This window comes from Zea mays, chromosome 5, assembly GCF_902167145.1.
Source record: "Zea mays cultivar B73 chromosome 5, Zm-B73-REFERENCE-NAM-5.0, whole genome shotgun sequence".
Classification (NCBI taxonomy): domain Eukaryota; kingdom Viridiplantae; phylum Streptophyta; class Magnoliopsida; order Poales; family Poaceae; genus Zea; species Zea mays.
In genome coordinates this window covers 73369262-73389206 of record NC_050100.1, presented here as the reverse complement: position 1 = coordinate 73389206, position 19945 = coordinate 73369262, and the positions used below count along the sequence as shown (strand labels likewise).

At 45.3% G+C, this 19945-nt stretch overlaps 1 protein-coding gene across 1 annotated transcript; it reads right to left on the bottom strand.

The window, feature by feature from the left end:
* Positions 1-16758: 16758 nt before the first annotated feature.
* LOC732759 (terpene synthase 3) lies at positions 16759-19581 on the bottom strand. Its single transcript, NM_001112385.1, has 7 exons — positions 19366-19581; positions 18999-19242; positions 18507-18903; positions 17903-18094; positions 17601-17739; positions 17148-17405; positions 16759-17037 (listed from the first exon to the last, which is right to left on the bottom strand). Exons 1-7 carry the CDS (start codon positions 19579-19581, stop codon positions 16759-16761), a joined length of 1725 nt encoding a protein of 574 aa, NP_001105855.1.
* Positions 19582-19945: the final 364 nt, after the last annotated feature.

Below are 19945 nucleotides of genomic sequence, written 5' to 3'. Positions count from 1 at the left end.
GTGGTTAAAAACTCATGTGTTTATTTCTTAATATCACATTCCTTTTGCAGGGCCTTATTCTCAGCAATGCCCTCAGAGCGCAAAAAAGTGCCGAAGATGAAGGGTGTGTCATGGCTTTAAACAACCTTCGTTGCGAAGTAATTGAGATAAGGAACGAAGGTCTTGAAAAAGATAAAATATTACACTCATTGGTGAATAAAATAAAGGAAGACGAAGCTGCTTCCAAAGCTCAAGCTGAGGCCCAGAAGCGCGAAATTGAGGATCTTCAGAAACAGCTAGCCGAAGCTAAAGAAAAATGCACAATTGCAGAAGCCAAACGAGAAATCAGTGAACAATGGGCAAATCATTTAGAGAAAAACGTTGAAGAACTTCGTGCATCCAAGGAAAGGTGTTATGAAAAGTCTATAGAGTGTGTTAAGAAAATAAAAACTAGCTTCGCCAACGTTGGCGCGTATTCAAGCGAGGAAAATTTCATAAAGGGCGACCCCGAGGGCCCAATTGAATGGACCAGCCACGAAGCCAAAGCCTTTGAGGAAGTTTTGAATCGCCGCGGAGACATATGTGCCTTTTCGGGTGCTAGGGGGATTGCCACTATTTTGGAGAGTAGAGGCTGCGATCATGTGAAATCCTTGGCACAAGCCGAGGCCGCCTTGTCTTCTGAAGATATAAAAGACCCTTCGGCCGAAGCAAGCTTGGTTGTCGGTAAATTTTTCACCGACATCTGGGAAAATGGTGGCTGGGAGATGGTTCAAGAAATTATAAGGAAAAGTAAAAAAGGTATTCACGATGCTAGAAGTGTAGTAGAGGCCGCTGAGAAAAGTGCGGATCTCGAGAGGCGAATAGGTATTGACTACTAAGTTTTGACTTTATGTTGTAATTATATGATTTCGGACTTATTTACACTTTGTAACACAGCCGCGCTATCTTCTCCCGCAGAGCCCGCCGAGCCATTGGCGGACCCCAACGCAAAGGGGGATGACGAAATTAGAAAAATGGCCGAAGCTATTATGGATAAGGTTGTTGATCAACTACTAAACGAAGCTGCGGAAGTAGTCTTAAGAGAAGATTAGCTGCTATTGTAAAGACATTGGGAATGTAATATTTGCTGGACAAAGTGTGTAATATTTTTATAACCTTGAATGTAATATATAAGCTGCTTGTAACTCAATTCTTTACGATGCATGAAACTCTACGTACATACCGTTTTTGAGCCTTCGTCGAAAAAACACCTTCCCTTCTTTTCATGCTTCGTGAAGAATATCCATATTTTATAAAAACATCCAATCCTCGTAAAAAATATTGTGCCTCGTAAGCAATAGGTCTTTTCATTTTAGAGTTCGACAAAGGTATGCTTCTTCAATAATTATTTTGTGCCTTGGCACTGCTTCTTTGAAAACAATCTCCGATGATCAACATTGAACCCCCTTCTTGTGTCATTGATGCAATGTGATGTATGATGCTATGCTATGCAAATGATGTGATGATGTGATGTTATGCAAAATGATATTTGTGCCGAAGATCAATGCTGACTTTTTGCTGCAAGCCTCCCTTAGGAGCTTCTTCGCCTTCTATTTCGGCGGAATCAGCGTTTATTTTTCGCTGTAAGCCTCCCTTAGGAGCTTCTTCGCCTTCTATATCGGCGGAATCAGCGTTTATTTTTCGCTGTAAGCCTCCCTTAGGAGCTTCTTCGCCTTCTATTTCGGCGGAATCAGCGTTTATTTTTCGTTGTAAGCCTCCCTTAGGAGCTTCTTCGCCTTCTATTTCGGCAGAATCAGCGTTTATTTTTTGCTGTAAGCTCTGCATTCCCTTTGGAACGACTTTTGAGCAGAAAACTTACGTTGCGCTCCTTAGGAACGACTTTTTGTAACTTTGGCAACTTATGCTGCATTGCGTAGAACGACCTTTCTGTATCTCCGAAGATACTTTCTGTAATCATGAGCTTTTAAGGCCGAGCTTTTCGTGCTTCGGCGATTTTTCTGACTCCATAAATCTATGAAGAATATATATTTTCACTTTGGTAAAAAAACGAAGCTGTTACAAGAATTTGAAAATGAGAAGAAAAACTTAAGCTTTAATGATTGTTCCTTATTTAAACGAAAAATGAAAACGAATGCAAGAACTGTTGCCGAGGTAGGATATCTTCTAGTAGATGTGCTTCGACTCTGGCACAGTACTGTTGACTGTGCGAGCTTCGGACTCCTCTCTGAAGTCTCGTTGCTGATGAGTGTGTTGGCTCCCTTCTGGCTGCTGGCCTCGTTGCATTGGTGGTGGAGGTGGAGGCTGTTGCCAAGACGCCTGAGATTGACTTGCCGAAGCGACAGAAGCTGCAGGATGGTTACCCACATACTCTGGAATGTACGGTGAGTGATATGAAGCAGTATGCATAACTTGCTTCGGGTGGCTCTGTTGGGCTGCAGCTTCTGCTATCTCTTTCTGTTTCTGGATGGTGACATGGCACATCCTGGTAGTATGGCCCTTGTCCTCACCGCAGAATAAGCAATAAATTTTGCTGGGCTAATCCCCAAATCTTCCTCCGAAGCCCCTGGCGCCTCTGCCCCTTGGAGCTGGTGGCCGAGAATAGCTCTGTTGTTGCCCCGAAGCCTGAGAGGAGTATTGTGGCCGCTGTTGCTGACTTCCTCTGTCATCATTTTGAGTGGAATGGATTGATCTTACATGTCTTGGGTGGATTCTCCCTCCGAAGCCCCTGGTCATTTCGGAGAACCTGTAAGCTTCCTCTCTTCTTTGACGAAAATCATTATTAGTGCGGATGTATTCATCCATCTTTTGGAGCAGCTTTTCTAGGGTCTGAGGGGGTTTCCTGGCGAAGTATTGGGCTGTAGGTCCTGGCCGAAGTCCCTTGATCATGGCCTCAATGACAATTTCATTGGGCACCGTTGGTGCCTGTGCCCTCAGACGCAAGAACCTTCGGACATACGCCTGAAGGTATTCTTCGTGATCCTGAGTGCACTGGAATAAAGCTTGAGCGGTGACCGGCTTCGTTTGAAACCCTTGGAAACTGGTAATCAGCATGTCCTTCAGCTTCTGCCATGACGTGATTATTCCTGGCCGAAGAGAGGAGTACCAGGTTTATGCAACATTCTTGACAGCCATGACGAAAGACTTCGCCATAACTGCAGTATTGCCACCATACGAAGATATGGTTGCTTCGTAGCTCATCAAAAACTGCTTCGGGTCTGAGTGTCCGTCGTACATGGGAAGCTGGGGTGGCTTGTAAGACGGGGGCCAAGGTGTAGCATGTAGTTCTGCTGACAGAGGAGAAGCATCATCAAAAGTAAAATTTCCATGATGGAAATCCTCATACCAGTCATCCTCGTTGAAGAAGCCCTCTTGATGAAGCTCTCTGTACTGAGGCCTTCGGTTCTGCTCATCTTGAGCTAGATGACGAACTTCTTCAGAAGCTTCGTCTATCTGCCTTTGCAGATCAGCTAGCCGAGCCATCTTTTCCTTCTTCCTTTGTACTTGCTGATGGAGCATCTCCATATTCCTGATCTCTTGGTCCAAGTCGTCCTCCTGGGGCGTTGGACTGGTGGCCTTCCTCTTCTGGCTTCGGGCCTCTCGAAGAGAAAGGGTCTCCTGGTTCGGGTCCAGCGGTTGTAGAGCTGCAGCCCCTATCACTGAAGCTTTCTTTGGCGGCATGACGAAGGTCGATGCTTGCCGAAGGTGTTGAAACCCAAAAAGTGGAAGTGAGTTCACCGGAGGTGGGCGCCAATGTTGGGGACTTGTTCTCAAATGCTAAGAGTTAAGAACAAGGCAACACAGAAAACGTTAAATGTTAAAGTCCTTCGTCCTTCAAAGCATCATTTCCCTTGAGATATAATGAATTTCGGACGAAGGTTATGAAGGACATACCTTCATAAACATTACATATCATAATGAAAGAGGAATTACATGGAATATAAGAGATAACATGAATAGATATGTATTATTATCAACTCATTTTTATTTCATTGTCATAGAAGAATAAGAATGACGTTGGGTTACAAATATACCTTTGACTTGAAAGAAGATAAAAGTACAAGCGTGATGCAAAAGCAAATGCCAAGTCAGCGTGAACAGTACGGGAGTACTGTTCACCTATTTATAGGCACGGGTCATAGCCCATGTAAAATTACATCCAGGCCCTTTGCTTTTGATAATAACTCTATAGTAATCTATCGGGGTCTAAATAGTCTTTTCCTCTTTAAGTCGGTTTTGAAAGTCGCCTAGAGGGGGGTGAATAGGGCGAAACTGAAATTTACAAAATTAATCACAACTACAAGCCGGGGTTAGCGTTAGAAATATAATCGAGTCAGAGAGAGAGGGTGCAAAACAAATCACAAGCGAATAAAAGAGTGTGACACGCGGATTTGTTTTACCGAGGTTCGGTTCTTGCAAACCTACTCCCCGTTGAGGTGGTCACAAAGACCGGGTCTCTTTCAACCCTTTCCCTCTCTCAAACGGTCCCTCGGACCGAGTGAGCTTTTCTTCTCAATCACTTGGAACACAAAGTTCCCGCAAGGACCACCACACAATTGGTGTCTCTTGCCTCAATTACAAGTGAATTTGATCTCAAGAAAGAATGAGAAAGAAAGCAATCCAAGCGCAAGAGCTCAAAAGAACACAACAAATCACTCTCACTTAACACTAAAGCTTTTGTGGAATTGGGAGAGGATTTGATCACTTGGGTGTGTCTTGTATTGAATGCCTAGCTCTTGTAAGTGGTTGGAAGTGTGAAAACTTGGATGACTTGAATGTGGGGTGGTTGGGTGTATTTATAACCCCAACCACCAAACTAGCCGTTTGGTGGAGGCTGCTGTCGCATGGCGCACCGGACAGTCCGGTGCGCCACCGGACACTGTCCGGTGCGCCAGCCACGTCACCAGGCCGTTGGGTTCCGACCGTTGGAGTTCTGACTTGTGGGCCCGCCTGGCTGTCCGGTGGTGCACCGGACAAGCTCTGTAGGCTGTCCGGTGTGCCACCCGCGCGTGCTCTGCTCCTCTGCGCGCGCTGGCGTGCATTTAATGTGTTGCAGTCGACCGGTTGCGCGAAGTAGTCGTTGCTCCGCTGGCTCACCGGACAGTCCGGTGTGCACCGAACATGTCCGGTGAATTATAGCGGAGCAGAAATCCGAAGCTGGCGAGTTCAGAGTCGCTCTCCTCTGGAGCACCGGACACTGTCCGGTGTGCACCGGACATGTCCGGTGAATTATAGCGAAGCGCCTCTGAAAATTCCCGAAGGTGCGAAGTTTGGCTTGGAGTCCCCTGGTGCACCGGTCACTGTCCGGTGGCACACCGGACAGTCCGGTGCGCCAGACCAAGGCTGCCTTCGGTTATCCCTTGCTCTCTTTGTTGAACCCAATTCTTGGTCTTTTTATTGACTAATTGTGAACCTTTGGCACCTGTAGAACTAATAGACTAGAGCAAACTAGTTAGTCCAATTATTTGTGTTGGGCAATTCAACCACCAAAATCAATTAGGAAATAGGTGTAAGCCTAATTTCCTTTCAATCTCCCCATTTTTGGTGATTGATGCCAACGCAAACCAAAGCAAATATAGAAGTGCATAATTGAACTAGTTTGCATAATGTAAGTGCAAAGGTTGCTTGGAATTTAGCCAATATAAAACTTATAAGATATGCATGGATTGTTTCTTTGATTTTTTGACATTTTGGACCACGCTTGCACCACTTGTTTTGTTTTTGCAAATTCTTTTGTAAATCTTTTTCAAAGTTCTTTTGCAAATAGTCAAAGGTAAATGAATAAGACTTTGCGAAGCATTTTCAAGATTTTAAATTTTCTCCCCCTGTTTCAAATGCTTTTCCTTTGACATAAACAAAACTCCCCCTAGATGAAATCTCCTCTTAGTGTTCAAGAGGGTTTTAAGATATTGATTTTGAAAGTACTACTCTCTCCCCCTTTTGAACACAATGAGATACCAATTTTTAAAAATCATACCAATTGAAAAATTCTTTCTAAAATTAGTACTAATTGAAAACCAAAATTTTTAAATTGGTGGTGGTGCAGTCCTTTTGCTTTGGGCTCATGCTCTCTCCCCCTTTGGCATATATCGCCAAAAACGGAATCATTAGAGCCCTTTTCTAACTACTTTCTCCCCTTCGGCAAAATAAAATATGAGTGAAGATTATACCAAAGACGGAGTCCTTTTGCTTTGGACTCAGGCTCTCTCCCCCAAAGATGGAGAGTTGCCTGGAGCGACGGCGAAGGATGAGTTACGGAGTGGAAGCCTTTGTCTTCGTCGAAGACTCCAATTCCCTTTCAATACACCTATGACTTGGTTTGAAATAGACTTGAAAAACACATTAGTCATAGTCATATGAAAGAGACATGATCAAAGGTATATGAATGAGCTATGTGTGCAAATCAACAAAAGAAGTTCCTAGAATCAAGGATATTTAGCTCATGCCTAAGTTTGTTAAAAGTTTGTTCATCAAGTGGCTTGGTAAAGATATCGACAAATTGATCTTTAGTGTTAATGTATGCAATCTTGATATCTCCCTTTTGTTGGTGATCCCTTAGAAAATGATACCGAATGGCTATGTGTTTAGTGCGGCTATGCTCAACGGGATTATCCGCCATGCGGATTGCACTCTCATTATCACATAGAAGAGGAACTTTGGTTAATTTGTAACCGTAGTCCCTAAGGGTTTGCCTCATCCAAAGTAGTTGCGCGCAACAATGGCCTGCGGCAATGTACTCGGCTTCGGCGGTAGAAAGAGCTACGGAATTTGGCTTCTTTGAAGCCCAAGACACCAAGGATCTTCCCAAGAACTGGCAAGTCCCCGATGTACTATTCCTATTAATTTTACACCCCGCCCAATCGGCATCCGAATAACCAATCAATTCAAATGTGGATCCCCTAGGATACCAAAGCCCAAACTTAGGAGTATAAACTAAATATCTCAAGATTCGTTTTACGGCCGTAAGGTGAGCTTCCTTAGGGTCGGCTTGGAATCTTGCACACATGCATACGGAAAGCATAATATCCGGTCGAGATGCACATAAATAGAGTAAAGAGCCTATCATCGACCGGTATACCTTTTGATCCACGGACTTACCTTCCGTGTCAAGGTCGAGATGCCCATTTGTTCCCATGGGTGTCTTGATGGGTTTGGCATCCTTCATCCCAAACTTGCTTAAGATATCTTGAGTATACTTCGTTTGGCTTAGGAAGGTGCCCTCTTGGAGTTGTTTCACTTGAAATCCTAAGAAGTACTTCAACTCCCCCATCATTGACATCTCGAATTTCTATGTCATAATCCTACTAAATTCTTCACATGTAGACTCGTTAGTAGACCCAAATATAATATCATCAACATAAATTTGGCATACAAACAAGTCATTTTCAAGAGTTTTAGTGAATAAAGTAGGATCGGCCTTTCCGACTTTGAAGCCATTATTTATAAGGAAATCCCTAAGGCATTCATACCATGCTCTTAGGGCTTGCTTGAGCCCATAAAGCGCCTTAGAGAGTTTATAAACATGGTTAGGGTACTCACTATCTTCAAAGCCGGGAGGTTGCTCAACATAGACCTCTTCCTTGATCGGTCCGTTGAGGAAGGCACCCTTCACGTCCATTTGATAAAGCTTGAAGCCATGGTAAGTAGCATAGGCTAATAATATACGAATTGACTCAAGCCTAGCTATGGATGCATAGGTTTCACCGAAATCCAAACCTTCGACTTGGGAGTATCCTTTGGCCACAAGTCAAGCTTTGTTCCTAGTCACCACACCATGCTCGTCTTGCTTGTTGCGGAAGACCCATTTGGTTCCTACAACATTTTGATTAGGACGTGGAACCAAATGCCATACCTCGTTCCTAGTGAAGTTGTTGAGCTCCTCTTGCATCGCCACCACCCAATCCGAATCTTGTAGCGCTTCCTCTACCCTGTGTGGCTCAATAGAGGAAACAAAAGAGTAATGCTCACAAAAATGTGCAACACGAGATCTAGTGGTTACCCCCTTATGAATGTCGCCGAGGATGGTGTCGACGGGGTGATCTCGTTGGATTGCTTGGTGGACTCTTGGGTGTGGCGCCTTTGGTTCTTCATCCTCCTTGTCTTGATCATTTGCTTCTCCCCCTTGATCATTGCCGTTATCTTGAGGTGGCTCATTTGCTTGATTTTCTCCTGCATCAACTTGAGCCCCATCCTCATTTTGAGTTGGTGGAGATGCTTGCGTGGAGGAGGATGGTTGATCTTGTGCACTTGGAGGCTCTTCGGATTCCTTAGTACACACATCCCCAATGGACATGTTCCTTAGCGCGATGCACGGAGCCTCTTCATCACCTATCTCATCAAGATCAACTTGCTCTACTTGAGAGCCATTAGTCTCATCAAACACAATGTCACAAGAAACTTCAACTAGTCCCGAGGACTTGTTAAAGACTCTATATGCCCTTGTGTTTGAATCATATCCTAGTAAAAAGCCTTCTACAGTCTTAGGAGCAAATTTAGATTTTCCTACCTCTTTTAACAAGAATAAAGCATTTGCTACCAAAGACTCTAAAATATGAAATGTTGGGCTTTTTACCAGTTAGGAGTTCGTATGATGTCTTCTTGAGGATTCGGTGTAGATATAATTGGTTGATGGCGTAGCAAGCGGTGTTGACCGCCTCAGCCCAAAACCGATCTGAAGTCTTGTATTCATCAAGCATGGTTCTTGCCATGTCCAATAGAGTTCTATTCTTCCTCTCCACTACACCATTTTGTTGTGGCGTGTAGGGAGAGGAGAACTCATGCTTGATGCCCTCTTCCTCAAGGAAGCCTTCGATTTGTGAGTTCTTGAACTCCGTCCCGTTGTCGCTTCTTATTTTCTTGATCCTTAAGCCGAACTCATTTTGAGCCCGTCTCAAGAATCCCTTTAAGGTCTCTTGGGTATGAGATTTTTCCTGCAAAAAGAATACCCAAGTGAAGCGAGAATAATCATCCACAATAACTAGACAGTACTTACTCCCGCCGATGCTTATGTAAGCGATCGGGCCGAATAGATCCATGTGTAGGAGCTCCAGTGGCTTGTCGGTCGTCATGATGTTCTTGTGTGGATGGTGAGTACCAACTTGCTTCCCTGTCTGGCATGCGCTACAAATCCTGTCTTTCTCAAAATGAACATTTGTTAATCCTAAAATGTGCTCTCCCTTTAGAAGCTTATGAAGATTCTTCATCTCAACATGGGCCAGTCGGCGGTGCCAGAGCCAACCCATGTTAGTCTTAGCAATTAAGCAAGTGTCGAGTTCAGCTCTATCAAAATCTACCAAGTATAGCTGACCCTCTAACACTCCCTTAAATGCTACGGAATCATCACTTCTTCTAAAGACAGTAACACCTACATCAGTAAATAGACAGTTGTAACCCATTTGACATAATTGAGAAACGGAAAGCAAATTGTAATCTAAGGAATCTACAAGAAAAACATTGGAAATGGAATGGTCAGGTGATATGGCAATTTTACCCAAACCTTTGACCAAACCTTGGTTTCCATCCCCGAATGTGATAGCTCGTTGGGGATCTTGGTTTTTCTCGTAGGAGGAGAACATTTTCTTCTCCCCTGTCATGTGGTTTGTGCACCCGCTGTCGATTATCCAACTTGAGCCCCCGGATGCATAAACCTACAAAACAAGTTTAGTTCTTCACTTTAGGTACCCAAATGGTTTTGGGTCCTTTGGCATTAGATACAAGAACTTTGGGTACCCAAACACAAGTTTTTGATCCCTTGTGTTTGCCCCCAACATATTTGGCAACTACCTTGCCGGATTTGTTAGTTAAAACATAAGATGCATCAAAAGTTTTAAATGAAATGTCATGATCATTTGATGCACTATGAGTTTTCTTCTTAGGCAACTTAGCACGGGTTGGTTGCCTAGAGCTGGATGTCTCACCCTTATACACAAAAGCATGGTTAGGGCCAGAGTGAGACTTCCTAGAATGAATTTTCCTAATTTTGCTTTCAGGATAACCGGCAGGGTACAAAATGTAACCCTCGTTATCCTGAGGCATGGGAGCCTTGCCCTTAACAAAGTTAGATAATTTCTTAGGTGGGGCATTAAGTTTGACATTGTCCCCCTTTTGGAAGCCAATGCCATCCTTGATGCCAGGGCGTCTCCCTCTATAAAGCATGCTTCTAGCAAATTTAAACTTTTCGTTTTCTAAGTCATGCTCGGCAATTTTAGCATCTAATTTTGCTATATGATCATTTTGTTGTTTAATTAAAGCCATGTGATCATAAATAGCCTTAACATCAACACCTCTACATCTAGTACAAATAGAAGTATGCTCAACGGTAGATGTAGATGGTTTGCAATATTTTAATTCTACAACCTTAGCATGCAATATATCATTTTTACTTCTAAGGTCGGAAATGGTAGCATTGCAAACATCAAAATCTCTAGCCTTAGCAAGCAATTTTCCATTTTCATCTCTAAGGCTGGCAAGAGAAATGTTCAATTCTTCAATCTTAGAAATCAAATCATCATTATCATTTCTAGGATTGGGAATTAAAACATCACAAATATGTGAATCAACCTTAGCTAATAAATTAGCATTCTCATTTCTAAGGTTGTCAATAGTCTCATGGCAGGTGCTTAGCTCACTAGATAATTTTTCGCACTTTTCTACTTCTAGAGCATAAGCATTTTTAACTTTAACATGCTTCTTGTTTTCTTTAATAAGGAAGTCCTCTTGGGAGTCCAAGAGATCATCCTTCTCATGGATAGCACTAATCAATTCATTTAATTTTTCTTTTTGTTGCATGTTTAAGTTGGCAAAAAGAGTACGTAAATTATCTTCCTCATCACTAGCATTATCATCGCTAGAAGACTCATATCTAGTGGAGGATTTGGATTTAACCTTCTTCTTTTTGCCGTCCTTTGCCATGAGGCACTTGTGGCCGACGTTGGGGAAGAGAAGACCCTTGTTGATGGCGATGTTGGCGGCGTCCTCGTCGGAGGAGGAGTCGGAGGAGCTCTCGTCTGAGTCCCACTCGCGGCATACGTGGGCGTCGCCACCCTTCTTCTGGTAGTATTTTTTTCTTCTCCTTTCTTATCCCCTTCTTGTCGTCGCCCCTGTCACTGTCACTAGAAATAGGACATTTTGCTATAAAGTGACCGGGCTTACCACATTTGTAGCACACTTTCTTGGAGCGGGGTTTGTAGTCCTTCCCCCTCCTTTGTTTGAGGATTTGGCGGAAGCTCTTGATGACGAGCGCCATTTCCTCATTGTCGAGCTTTGAGGCGTCTATTGGTTGTCTACTCGGTGTAGACTCCTCCTTCTTCTCCTCCGTCGCCTTGAATGCGACCGGTTGTGCTTCGGACGTGGAGGGATCATCTAGCTCGTTGATTTTCTTTGAGCCCTTGATCATATACTCAAAGCTTACAAAATTCCCGATTACTTCCTCGGGAGTCATTAGTGTGTATCTAGGATTACCACGAATTAATTGAACTTGAGTAGGGTTAAGTAAAATAAGTGATCTAAGAATAACCTTAACCATCTCGTGGTCGTCCCACTTTTTGCTCCCGAGGTTGCGCACTTGGTTCACCAAGGTTTTGAGCCGGTTGTACATGTCTTGTGGCTCTTCCCCTTTGCGAAGCCGGAAGCGACCGAGCTCCCCCTTGATCGTCTCCCGCTTGGTGATCTTGGTTAGCTCATCTCCCTCGTGCACGGTCTTGAGCACGTCCCAAACTTCCTTGGCGCTCTTCAACCCTTGCACCTTGTTATACTCCTCTCGACTTAGAGAGGCGAGGAGTATAGTTGTGGCTTGGGAGTTGAAGTGCTCGATTTGGGCCACCTCGTCCTCATCATAATCCTCATCCTCTACGGATGGTACCTGTGCTCCAAACTCAACAACATTCCATATACTTTTGTGGAGTGAGGTTAGATGAAATTTCATTAAATCACTCCACCTAGCATAATCTTCACCGTCAAAGGTTGGCGGTTTGCCTAATGGAACGGAAAGTAATGGAGTATGTCTAGAAATGCGAGGGTAGTGTAAGGGGATCTTACTAAACTTCTTGCGCTCATGGCGCTTAGAAGTTATGGAGGGCGCGTCGGAGCCGGAGGTGGAAGGTGATGAAGTATCGGTCTCGTAGTAGACCACCTTCCTCATCTTCTTTTTCTTGTCGCCACTCCGATGAGACTTGTGGGAAGAGGATTTCTTTTCCTTCCCTTTCTTTTTGTTGCGGGACTCTTCCGATGAAGCCTTCCCGTGACTTGTAGTGGGCTTGTCGCCGGTCTCCATCTCCCTCTTGGCGTGATCTCCCGACATCACTTCGAGCGGTTAGGCTCTAATGAAGCACCGGGCTCTGATACCAATTGAAAGTCGCCTAGAGGGGGGTGATAGGGCGAAACTGAAATTTACAAAATTAATCACAACTACAAGCCGGGGTTAGCGTTAGAAATATAATCGAGTCCGAGAGAGAGGGTGCAAAACAAATCACAAGCGAATAAAAGAGTGTGACACGCGGATTTGTTTTACCGAGGTTCGGTTCTTGCAAACCTACTCCCCGTTGAGGTGGTCACAAAGACCGGGTCTCTTTCAACCCTTTCCCTCTCCCAAACGGTCCCTCGGACCGAGTGAGCTTTTCTTCTCAATCACTTGGAACACAAAGTTCCCGCAAGGACCACCACACAATTGGTGTCTCTTGTCTCAATTACAAGTGAATTTGATCTCAAGAAAGAATGAGAATGAAAGCAATCCAAGCGCAAGAGCTCAAAAGAACACAACAAATCACTCTCACTTAACACTAAAGCTTTTGTGGAATTGGGAGAGGATTTGATCACTTGGGTGTGTCTTGTATTGAATGCCTAGCTCTTGTAAGTGGTTGGATGTGTGAAAACTTGGATGACTTGAATGTGGGGTGGTTGGGGGTATTTATAACCCCAACCACCAAACTAGCCGTTTGGTGGAGGTTGCTGTCGCATGGCGCACCGGACAGTCCGGTACGCCACCGGACACTGTCCGGTGCGCCAGCCACGTCACCAGGTCGTTGGGTTCCGACCGTTGGAGTTCTGACTTGTGGGCCCGCCTGGCTGTCCGGTGGTGCACCGGACAAGCTCTGTAGGCTGTCCGGTGTGCCACCCGTGCGTGCTCTGCTCCTCTGCGCGCGCTGGCGCGCATTTAGTGCGTTGCAGTCGACCGTTGGCGCGAAGTAGTCGTTGCTCCGCTGGCTCACTGGACAGTCCGGTGTGCACCGGACATGTCCGGTGAATTATAGCGGAGCGGAAATCCGAAGCTGGCGAGTTCAGAGTCGCTCTCCTCTGGAGCACCGGACATTGTCCGGTGTGCACCGGACATGTCCGGTGAATTATAGCAAAGCGCCTCTGAAAATTCCCGAAGGTGCGAAGTTTGGCTTGGAGTCCCTTGGTGCACCGGACATTGTCCGGTGGTGCACCGGTCACTGTCCGGTGGCACACCGGACAGTCCAGTGCGCCAGACCAGGGCTGCCTTCGGTTATCCCTTGCTCTCTTTGTTGAATCCAATTCTTAGTCTTTTTATTGACTAAGTGTGAACCTTTGGCACCTGTAGAACTAATAGACTAGAGCAAACTAGTTAGTCCAATTATTTATGTTGGGCAATTCAACCACCAAAATCAATTAGGAAATAGGTGTAAGCCTAATTCCCTTTCAGGTTTCCTCTTTTCTGTCATCATGCTGAAGCTTCCTTGCGTACAGCTTCGGCTCTGTTCCATCCTTCGTTCTCTTTGTGTTTCTTCATACAGCAATTTTGAGTTGTCCGAAGGGTTCGAGTCCGAAGGTACCTGCTCATGTATTACACTCCAGAAACATTGTCAAATCACGTTTTTGAGGACCTTCGGAAGCCGAAGGCCCCCAACAATCACCAACCCTTCCTTTTGATAGAGGACTCTCATGGTAACCCTAAGGCTATTCTCGGCACTAGTTTCATGACACCATTTTTAATGTTGCGAGGCCAATAAAATTAAGATAAAATGAAGAATGAAATATATTGTCTCAATAAAGAGTTTTATGACACAATTTTATAGGCTACCACATAATGTAAATGTTGCACCTAAATAACTAATAGAGATAGATGAAATATGTGGAGATAAAATAATTTGCACTCAATGGTGGTTTCATGCGCTTTTACTACAGGAAAAACATGAAAAAACATCGGCCAGGAACCGACGTTCTTACTCTAATAGCCTGACATTCTTAACTAACATACAATATTTGACGTACTTAAATAACTAAGAATGTCGTGGTCGATGATGTTATTAAGTTAAGTACGTCGGTCGGCCCAAACCCAACGTATTTAAACAGATAAGAACGTCGGTACGAAGGGGCCGACATTCTTAACTACGAGCCATGTGGCACCCAGTCGAGGCTCCGTGGGCGAGTCACATGGCATTAAGTATGTCGGCCATTAAGACCGACGTTCTTAAATGGCCACCAGGCCAACCGCTGGCATTGCCACGTGGCTTAAAGTAAGCTGGATGTTATTATTATTATTATTATTTTAAAATATAAACCCTATTCTAGCTCTCTCACCAGACGGTAAGCCTACAGAACAGAGTTTATATTTTAAAACATGCATACATATATACACGCAATAGTCCAAAACACAAGTCTCAAACACTAGTTCACACACATATAGACAATAGTCCATAAGTCCACACGGCGAAAGTCCAAACATCACATAAAAAGTCTACAAGTCCATCAAGCTTAAGGTGGGTCGTCGGTCGAGTTAAAGATCTGGTCGACGAAGTTCATACCGACGTCCGGAGTAGGATGCGACCCCGAACCCTACAAAAGATGTGGTCCATATGTTACCGTATATATTTAGCTTGATTTACCACATTTTAGTTAACTAAAGCTCAAAGTAGACTTAACTTACCACTCCAGGTAATGGAGATGGGTTTGTTTGCCATGGAGCATATCCGTAAGGCATTTTTGACGGCCCCATAGGAGGATATCCCCACGACATCAGTGGCAACATCATCGGCGTTGGCATCTGAGGCGGCATCGACGTTTGCATCTGAGGTGGCATCTGCGAAGTCATATGAGGTTAAAAAATTAGGTACCACCATTTACCTTATAACAAGTGCTTGAGGTAAATGGCAGTACCTACAATCATATCGCAACAACACAAAAGGTAAATTTAAACACAAAAAAATTAAACCTTTGAAGCGTAGGGACGGTGCTGGAAGCACGGCCCCGAGCGAGCGGTAGTGGAGGCGTCAACGTGCACTTGGCCTCAACGGTGGACACAAGGGCGACCTAGACGGAGCAGGTCGGTGAGCGCATGGCCACCGAGCGTCAGCAACGGGCGGGAGCTGAGGCGGCCACCGAGCGTCGGATGTCGGGGGTGAGGACTATGTGTCATTAACCCAACATACATATGCCAAGATACACAATCATAAGAATTTTTAGAATCAGGGCAACTTTTTGCTCCTTCAATTTTAACACACATTAGGTGTGCTCTTTGTAAAAATTTAACATCACTAAGCGTATATATGGTTCTCTAATGCGAATGACAACATAAATTTCCACGTAAGCGGTAACATAGAGCACTCACTAATCTTTCATAGTGCAGTATGTTATCTCTAATATGAATATCTCAACAAACATGAACCCTAATATGAATATCACAACAAAAATGATCCGTAATATGAATATCACAACAAAAATGAACTCTAATACGAACTGTTTCCATAACACAATCAATAATGTATCTAGGGCTATGTCGTTATGAACTTATAGTACGGTAGGTGAGCTCACCTATGCGGATGGCAGACAGTGGCGTGCACGGACGACGACACGGACGAGCGGACGATGGGGGAACGTCGAGAACGGTGGCGCGGGCACGGGCACGCCCTGTTGGAGGCACGACAGGCGAGCGGTAGGTGGGCGGGCGGCTCGGGCGCGGGAGAGCAATGGCGCGGTGGGGGGGTGGCACCGGCGGCGAACGCGACGAAGCAGGAGAGCGCTAGAAAGCCGAGCGGGAGAGGGATAAGAAAAGAGGAGGAGACGACACGCGGTTTCAAAAACGAAGAAGAACGTCGGTCGGGGCGAGACCGACGTTCTTAATTCTTAAAGAACGTTGGCTAGGCTGAGATCGACGTACTTAAACTTATGTATGTCGGCCTGCGCTCTGGCCGACCGACGCACTTACGTTGGCTAGGCTGAGATCGACGTACTTAAACTTATGTATGTCGGCCTGCGCTCTGGCCGACCGACGCACTTAACGGTAAGTCCGTCGGCCACAACAAACTGACGTTCTTAACCAGATTAAGGAACGTCAGGCCAACGTGTTTTCTCGGTTTTTCTGTAGTGTTTTCTATACCTTAGAGACATAGTTTCATGGTTGTGAAACTAGTTTCAAGTGCAGTACGTGTCATGTCATTAAAAATCTTATGTGGTGTGCTAATTAATAATATCAATAATTCTCTTATGAAACTCGAATTCCCTAAAACACCATGGTAATTAACCGACCGGTTGTGGCACCTCCTACAGGGGCCATATTACATTGCACTGCATATGTGAATATTATTACATTTTTTGAAAGAAAAAGATAATAACGCCGATACCATATATGTTGCTATATATTGCATCATTACATATGGACACATACCATATTCGTTTGCCCAGTTATTCTAATCCTAGCTATCTAATTTTACACAACCTAATCGCTACTCTACATTACTGGTCTCAAAACAAATCATCAACCTAATCACTACTTTACTTTCATATCCGCGGATCGGAGAGAGCAAATGCATGCATGCATGCTTCAAATCAAAGCACCAACATCATCGCCGCGTAGTCCTCGAGGACGAGAAGCCTCTGCTCCTTGTTGTACGAGTACATGACGCTGACCATCCTGGCGGTGTTCAAGCAGACCTGCGCGATGTCCGAGGGGAAGGTCCTCCGGCAGAAGCACTCCCTGTTGAGCTCCACCCACTCCCTCGCGATCAGGCCGCGCATGTGCGCTTCCGCCTCGCCGGGGCTGCGGCTAGGGTTCTCCATGAGGTAGAAGTCCCTGTAAGACCCATCGAATCCTTCCTGAGCCTCATCCTGCAAAGCCCATGCACACATCAAGTATGATTGGATTGCAAAATTTGAAGGTAAAAGCATTTAATTAACAAGCTAGTATGTAGTGTATGGTTCGACGAACTAACAACGACCTCTGCGCTGCCCATGTCATCCCAGAGCCTGAGGATCTTGGCTGGGCAGGAGATGATCGAGGGCATGTGGTCGATGATCGCTTCTTCTTCTTCCTCGGTGCTTGGGTCATCATACCCTAGCATGCTGAATATGTGCAGAAATGTGAGCGGCACTCCTGATGTGACGACGCCATTTCGTAGGTAGTCCTCCGCCGTAGGGACCTGGTCGGTCGCTAGCCATCTCGCCTCAACCATGAAACCGTCGAACAGCACCACCCACTACACAAAGTTACGTTGTTGGATTTCTAGCTAGCGTAAGCAGTTGCTCGATCATTAGCAGCAGGAAACTGATTTATTTATGAATCATTTTAACCAGTTTTAAATCAACTGGTATATTTTTTATTTATTTATGAATGTTTGTCTTGATCAAACCGAAGAGAAGCATACATAAGATAAAGGTGTTTATGAACATACTGCTTTCCTGAGACGATTGATAGGGTTAGATCCATGCTCCTTGTGGGCAATCTCTGCGATCTCGTTCGTAACGGTGTGGAGGGCCTTATAGCATGATCTCATGCAACTGGGAAGTGAATCAGCAGCCGCAGTATCCCACCTGCAGCCAATGTTGTGGGTTTTTTTCTCATATATATTAGCATTGTTTACTAGCTATTTCCCCTTCACTCTAAAACAATATTTACTACTATGTTAATTGTGGTTGTATAGCTTTTAATTAATTTCTAGACACATATATATAGTTTAAATTTACTACTACTTACATTTTGACTGCCTCGGTGAAGGCGGAGAGCTCCTCCAGGGTGCCAACGAGATCGAATATGTCGTCCACGACGTAGACCCGGTATCTGGAGAAAGAAGATCCTTGGAGTGCTGCCATGGACCACATGTACCATTTCATCACCTGATCCCGTACCACAGGTATTTCTTCAGCCAACCCTAGGTCCATCCACCACCTGCATCGATCACATTATATATATTTGTTGATCAAATATCTCACCATTTTGTAACTCATAAACAAAAGAAGAAGAAAAAAATATATGCCACTCACCATTTTGTAACTCAAACAAAAGAAGAGAAGAAGAAAAAAATACGCCACTCACGCTTGGCAAATAATTTTTTTATTGTTCGTTCTAGCTCCGAATTTTTGTGTCCAGATTCAAATAGATGACGATAAATATATAGACACGTATATATATTAAATATTGTATGAATCTAGCTACTATTAACACCCTATAACATACTATATATTATTTTGGTGCGAAGGGAGTATTTTTTTTCTTTTTAGTTGCATAAACTGCTGAAGAATCGAAACAATATATCATGTCAACTGATCTAGCTAGCTAACACAAGATCGTTTACACGTACCTTTTAATCTCTCGCATCTCTCTCTGATGCAGCGACTTGTTGAGCTGGAACTCGGCAACTGCGAGTCTCTCCACGGCGGCGTCTCTGCAGCTGGAGGGCAGGCTCTGCAGGTAGCGGAGGTGATGCCTGGCCTTGTACTGCGTCAGGCTGAGGTGGTAGGGGTGGTCCAGGGACTGCCGCACGTACTCCGCGAGGCTAGGGTTGTCCTGGTACCTGACGGCGGACGCGAGGTGGCTGCTCGAGAACTCCTTGGCCCTGTGGAGCAGCGCCGCCTCCTCCCCTCCCACGTCCAGGTGGGACATGTCGTGCAGGCCCAGGAGCCCTCTGACGTCGTTGTTCAGAGATAGCTTGAAGTCGCCGCTGACGCCGTCGATGAACCTCCGTAGAACATCCTCTTCTGCAGATGCACATGGACGACGACGACGACGAGATGTTTAATTTCTTTCTTCTTTCGTCTGCTGTGTGTAGTACTGGGTGTTTATCACTACTAACTTGCTGAGACATCATGGCCTGCCTCTCTCAGGAGCCTGAACGCGAGTGTTGCGTCGAAGAGGTCGTCGCTGTGGAGGAGACGCGTGCAGGCGCCCGTCGCCATGGCGCCCTCGATCTCTTCCTCGAAGAAGTGGTCGATGCAGAGGCGCTTGAGGTTGTCGATGGTGACCAGCATCTCCCGCCCGCCGCCGCTCTTCTTCTGACGCTGACGCAGCATCCGTTTGACGTCCGTCGTCAGGCCCTCCTACGTACGTACATATGTATGTTTCATGTATGGAGAGTGAGGACATGCATGCATGCATGTGGTGATGTATGAAGAAGAAGAAGAATAAATGGACATGTCTTTGCTAGGCAGCAGGATAGCTACCTGGAGATCGAAGTCACTCCGCAGCAGCGTGTTGGACGACGATGATGCCGCCAAAGTACGGACCAAGTGGCCGCGCTGGCGGACTTGGTGGTGGCTGTTTGCAGCCGCCGACGAAGCTGCTGCAAGGAGAAGAGGCTCCACGAAGGAGGAGGAGGAGGAGGAAGAGATGACGCGTGCAGGTGCAGCAGACATGGTTGCTCCTGGTAGAGAGTACATCGTCTACTACTCGAACTAACTGAACAACAACCAGCTAATCAATCAGAAACCAAAGCAAGCCGCTGCTAATGGCGATGCGCCGATGTATAGCTGTGAGCAGCTAGCTGTGCCTGCTTGTGAGTGAGTGATATGCATCGAGGTGAGCGCAGGCCCTCCAATTTATAGGGCGAGTTTGTATGCAGCTTCTTCCGATGCTTCATTAGGGATTTAGGGTCTATTCTGAGGGCATACAGAACACATCACCTTCATTCATTCATTCAGTCACTGTGCGCGTGTGAATGTGCAACTGTTGTGTTGCTGCTGCATGCATGCTGTGCGAACGAGACTATATGTGTACATTCGAGCCGCCCGGCCCGGTCCGGCT

Bases quoted from the DNA above. Each gene is read 5' to 3' on its own strand.
- LOC732759 (NM_001112385.1), bottom strand. From the start codon at position 19,581: ATGTACTCTCTACCAGGAGCAACCATGTCTGCTGCACCTGCACGCGTC. The intron at 19,243-19,365 runs GTAGCTATCCTG...GTACGTACGTAG, and splicing joins GGAGTGACTTCGATCTCCAG to GAGGGCCTGACGACGGACGT. The intron at 17,740-17,902 runs GTAAGTAGTAGT...CATTGGCTGCAG, and splicing joins TTCACCGAGGCAGTCAAAAT to GTGGGATACTGCGGCTGCTG.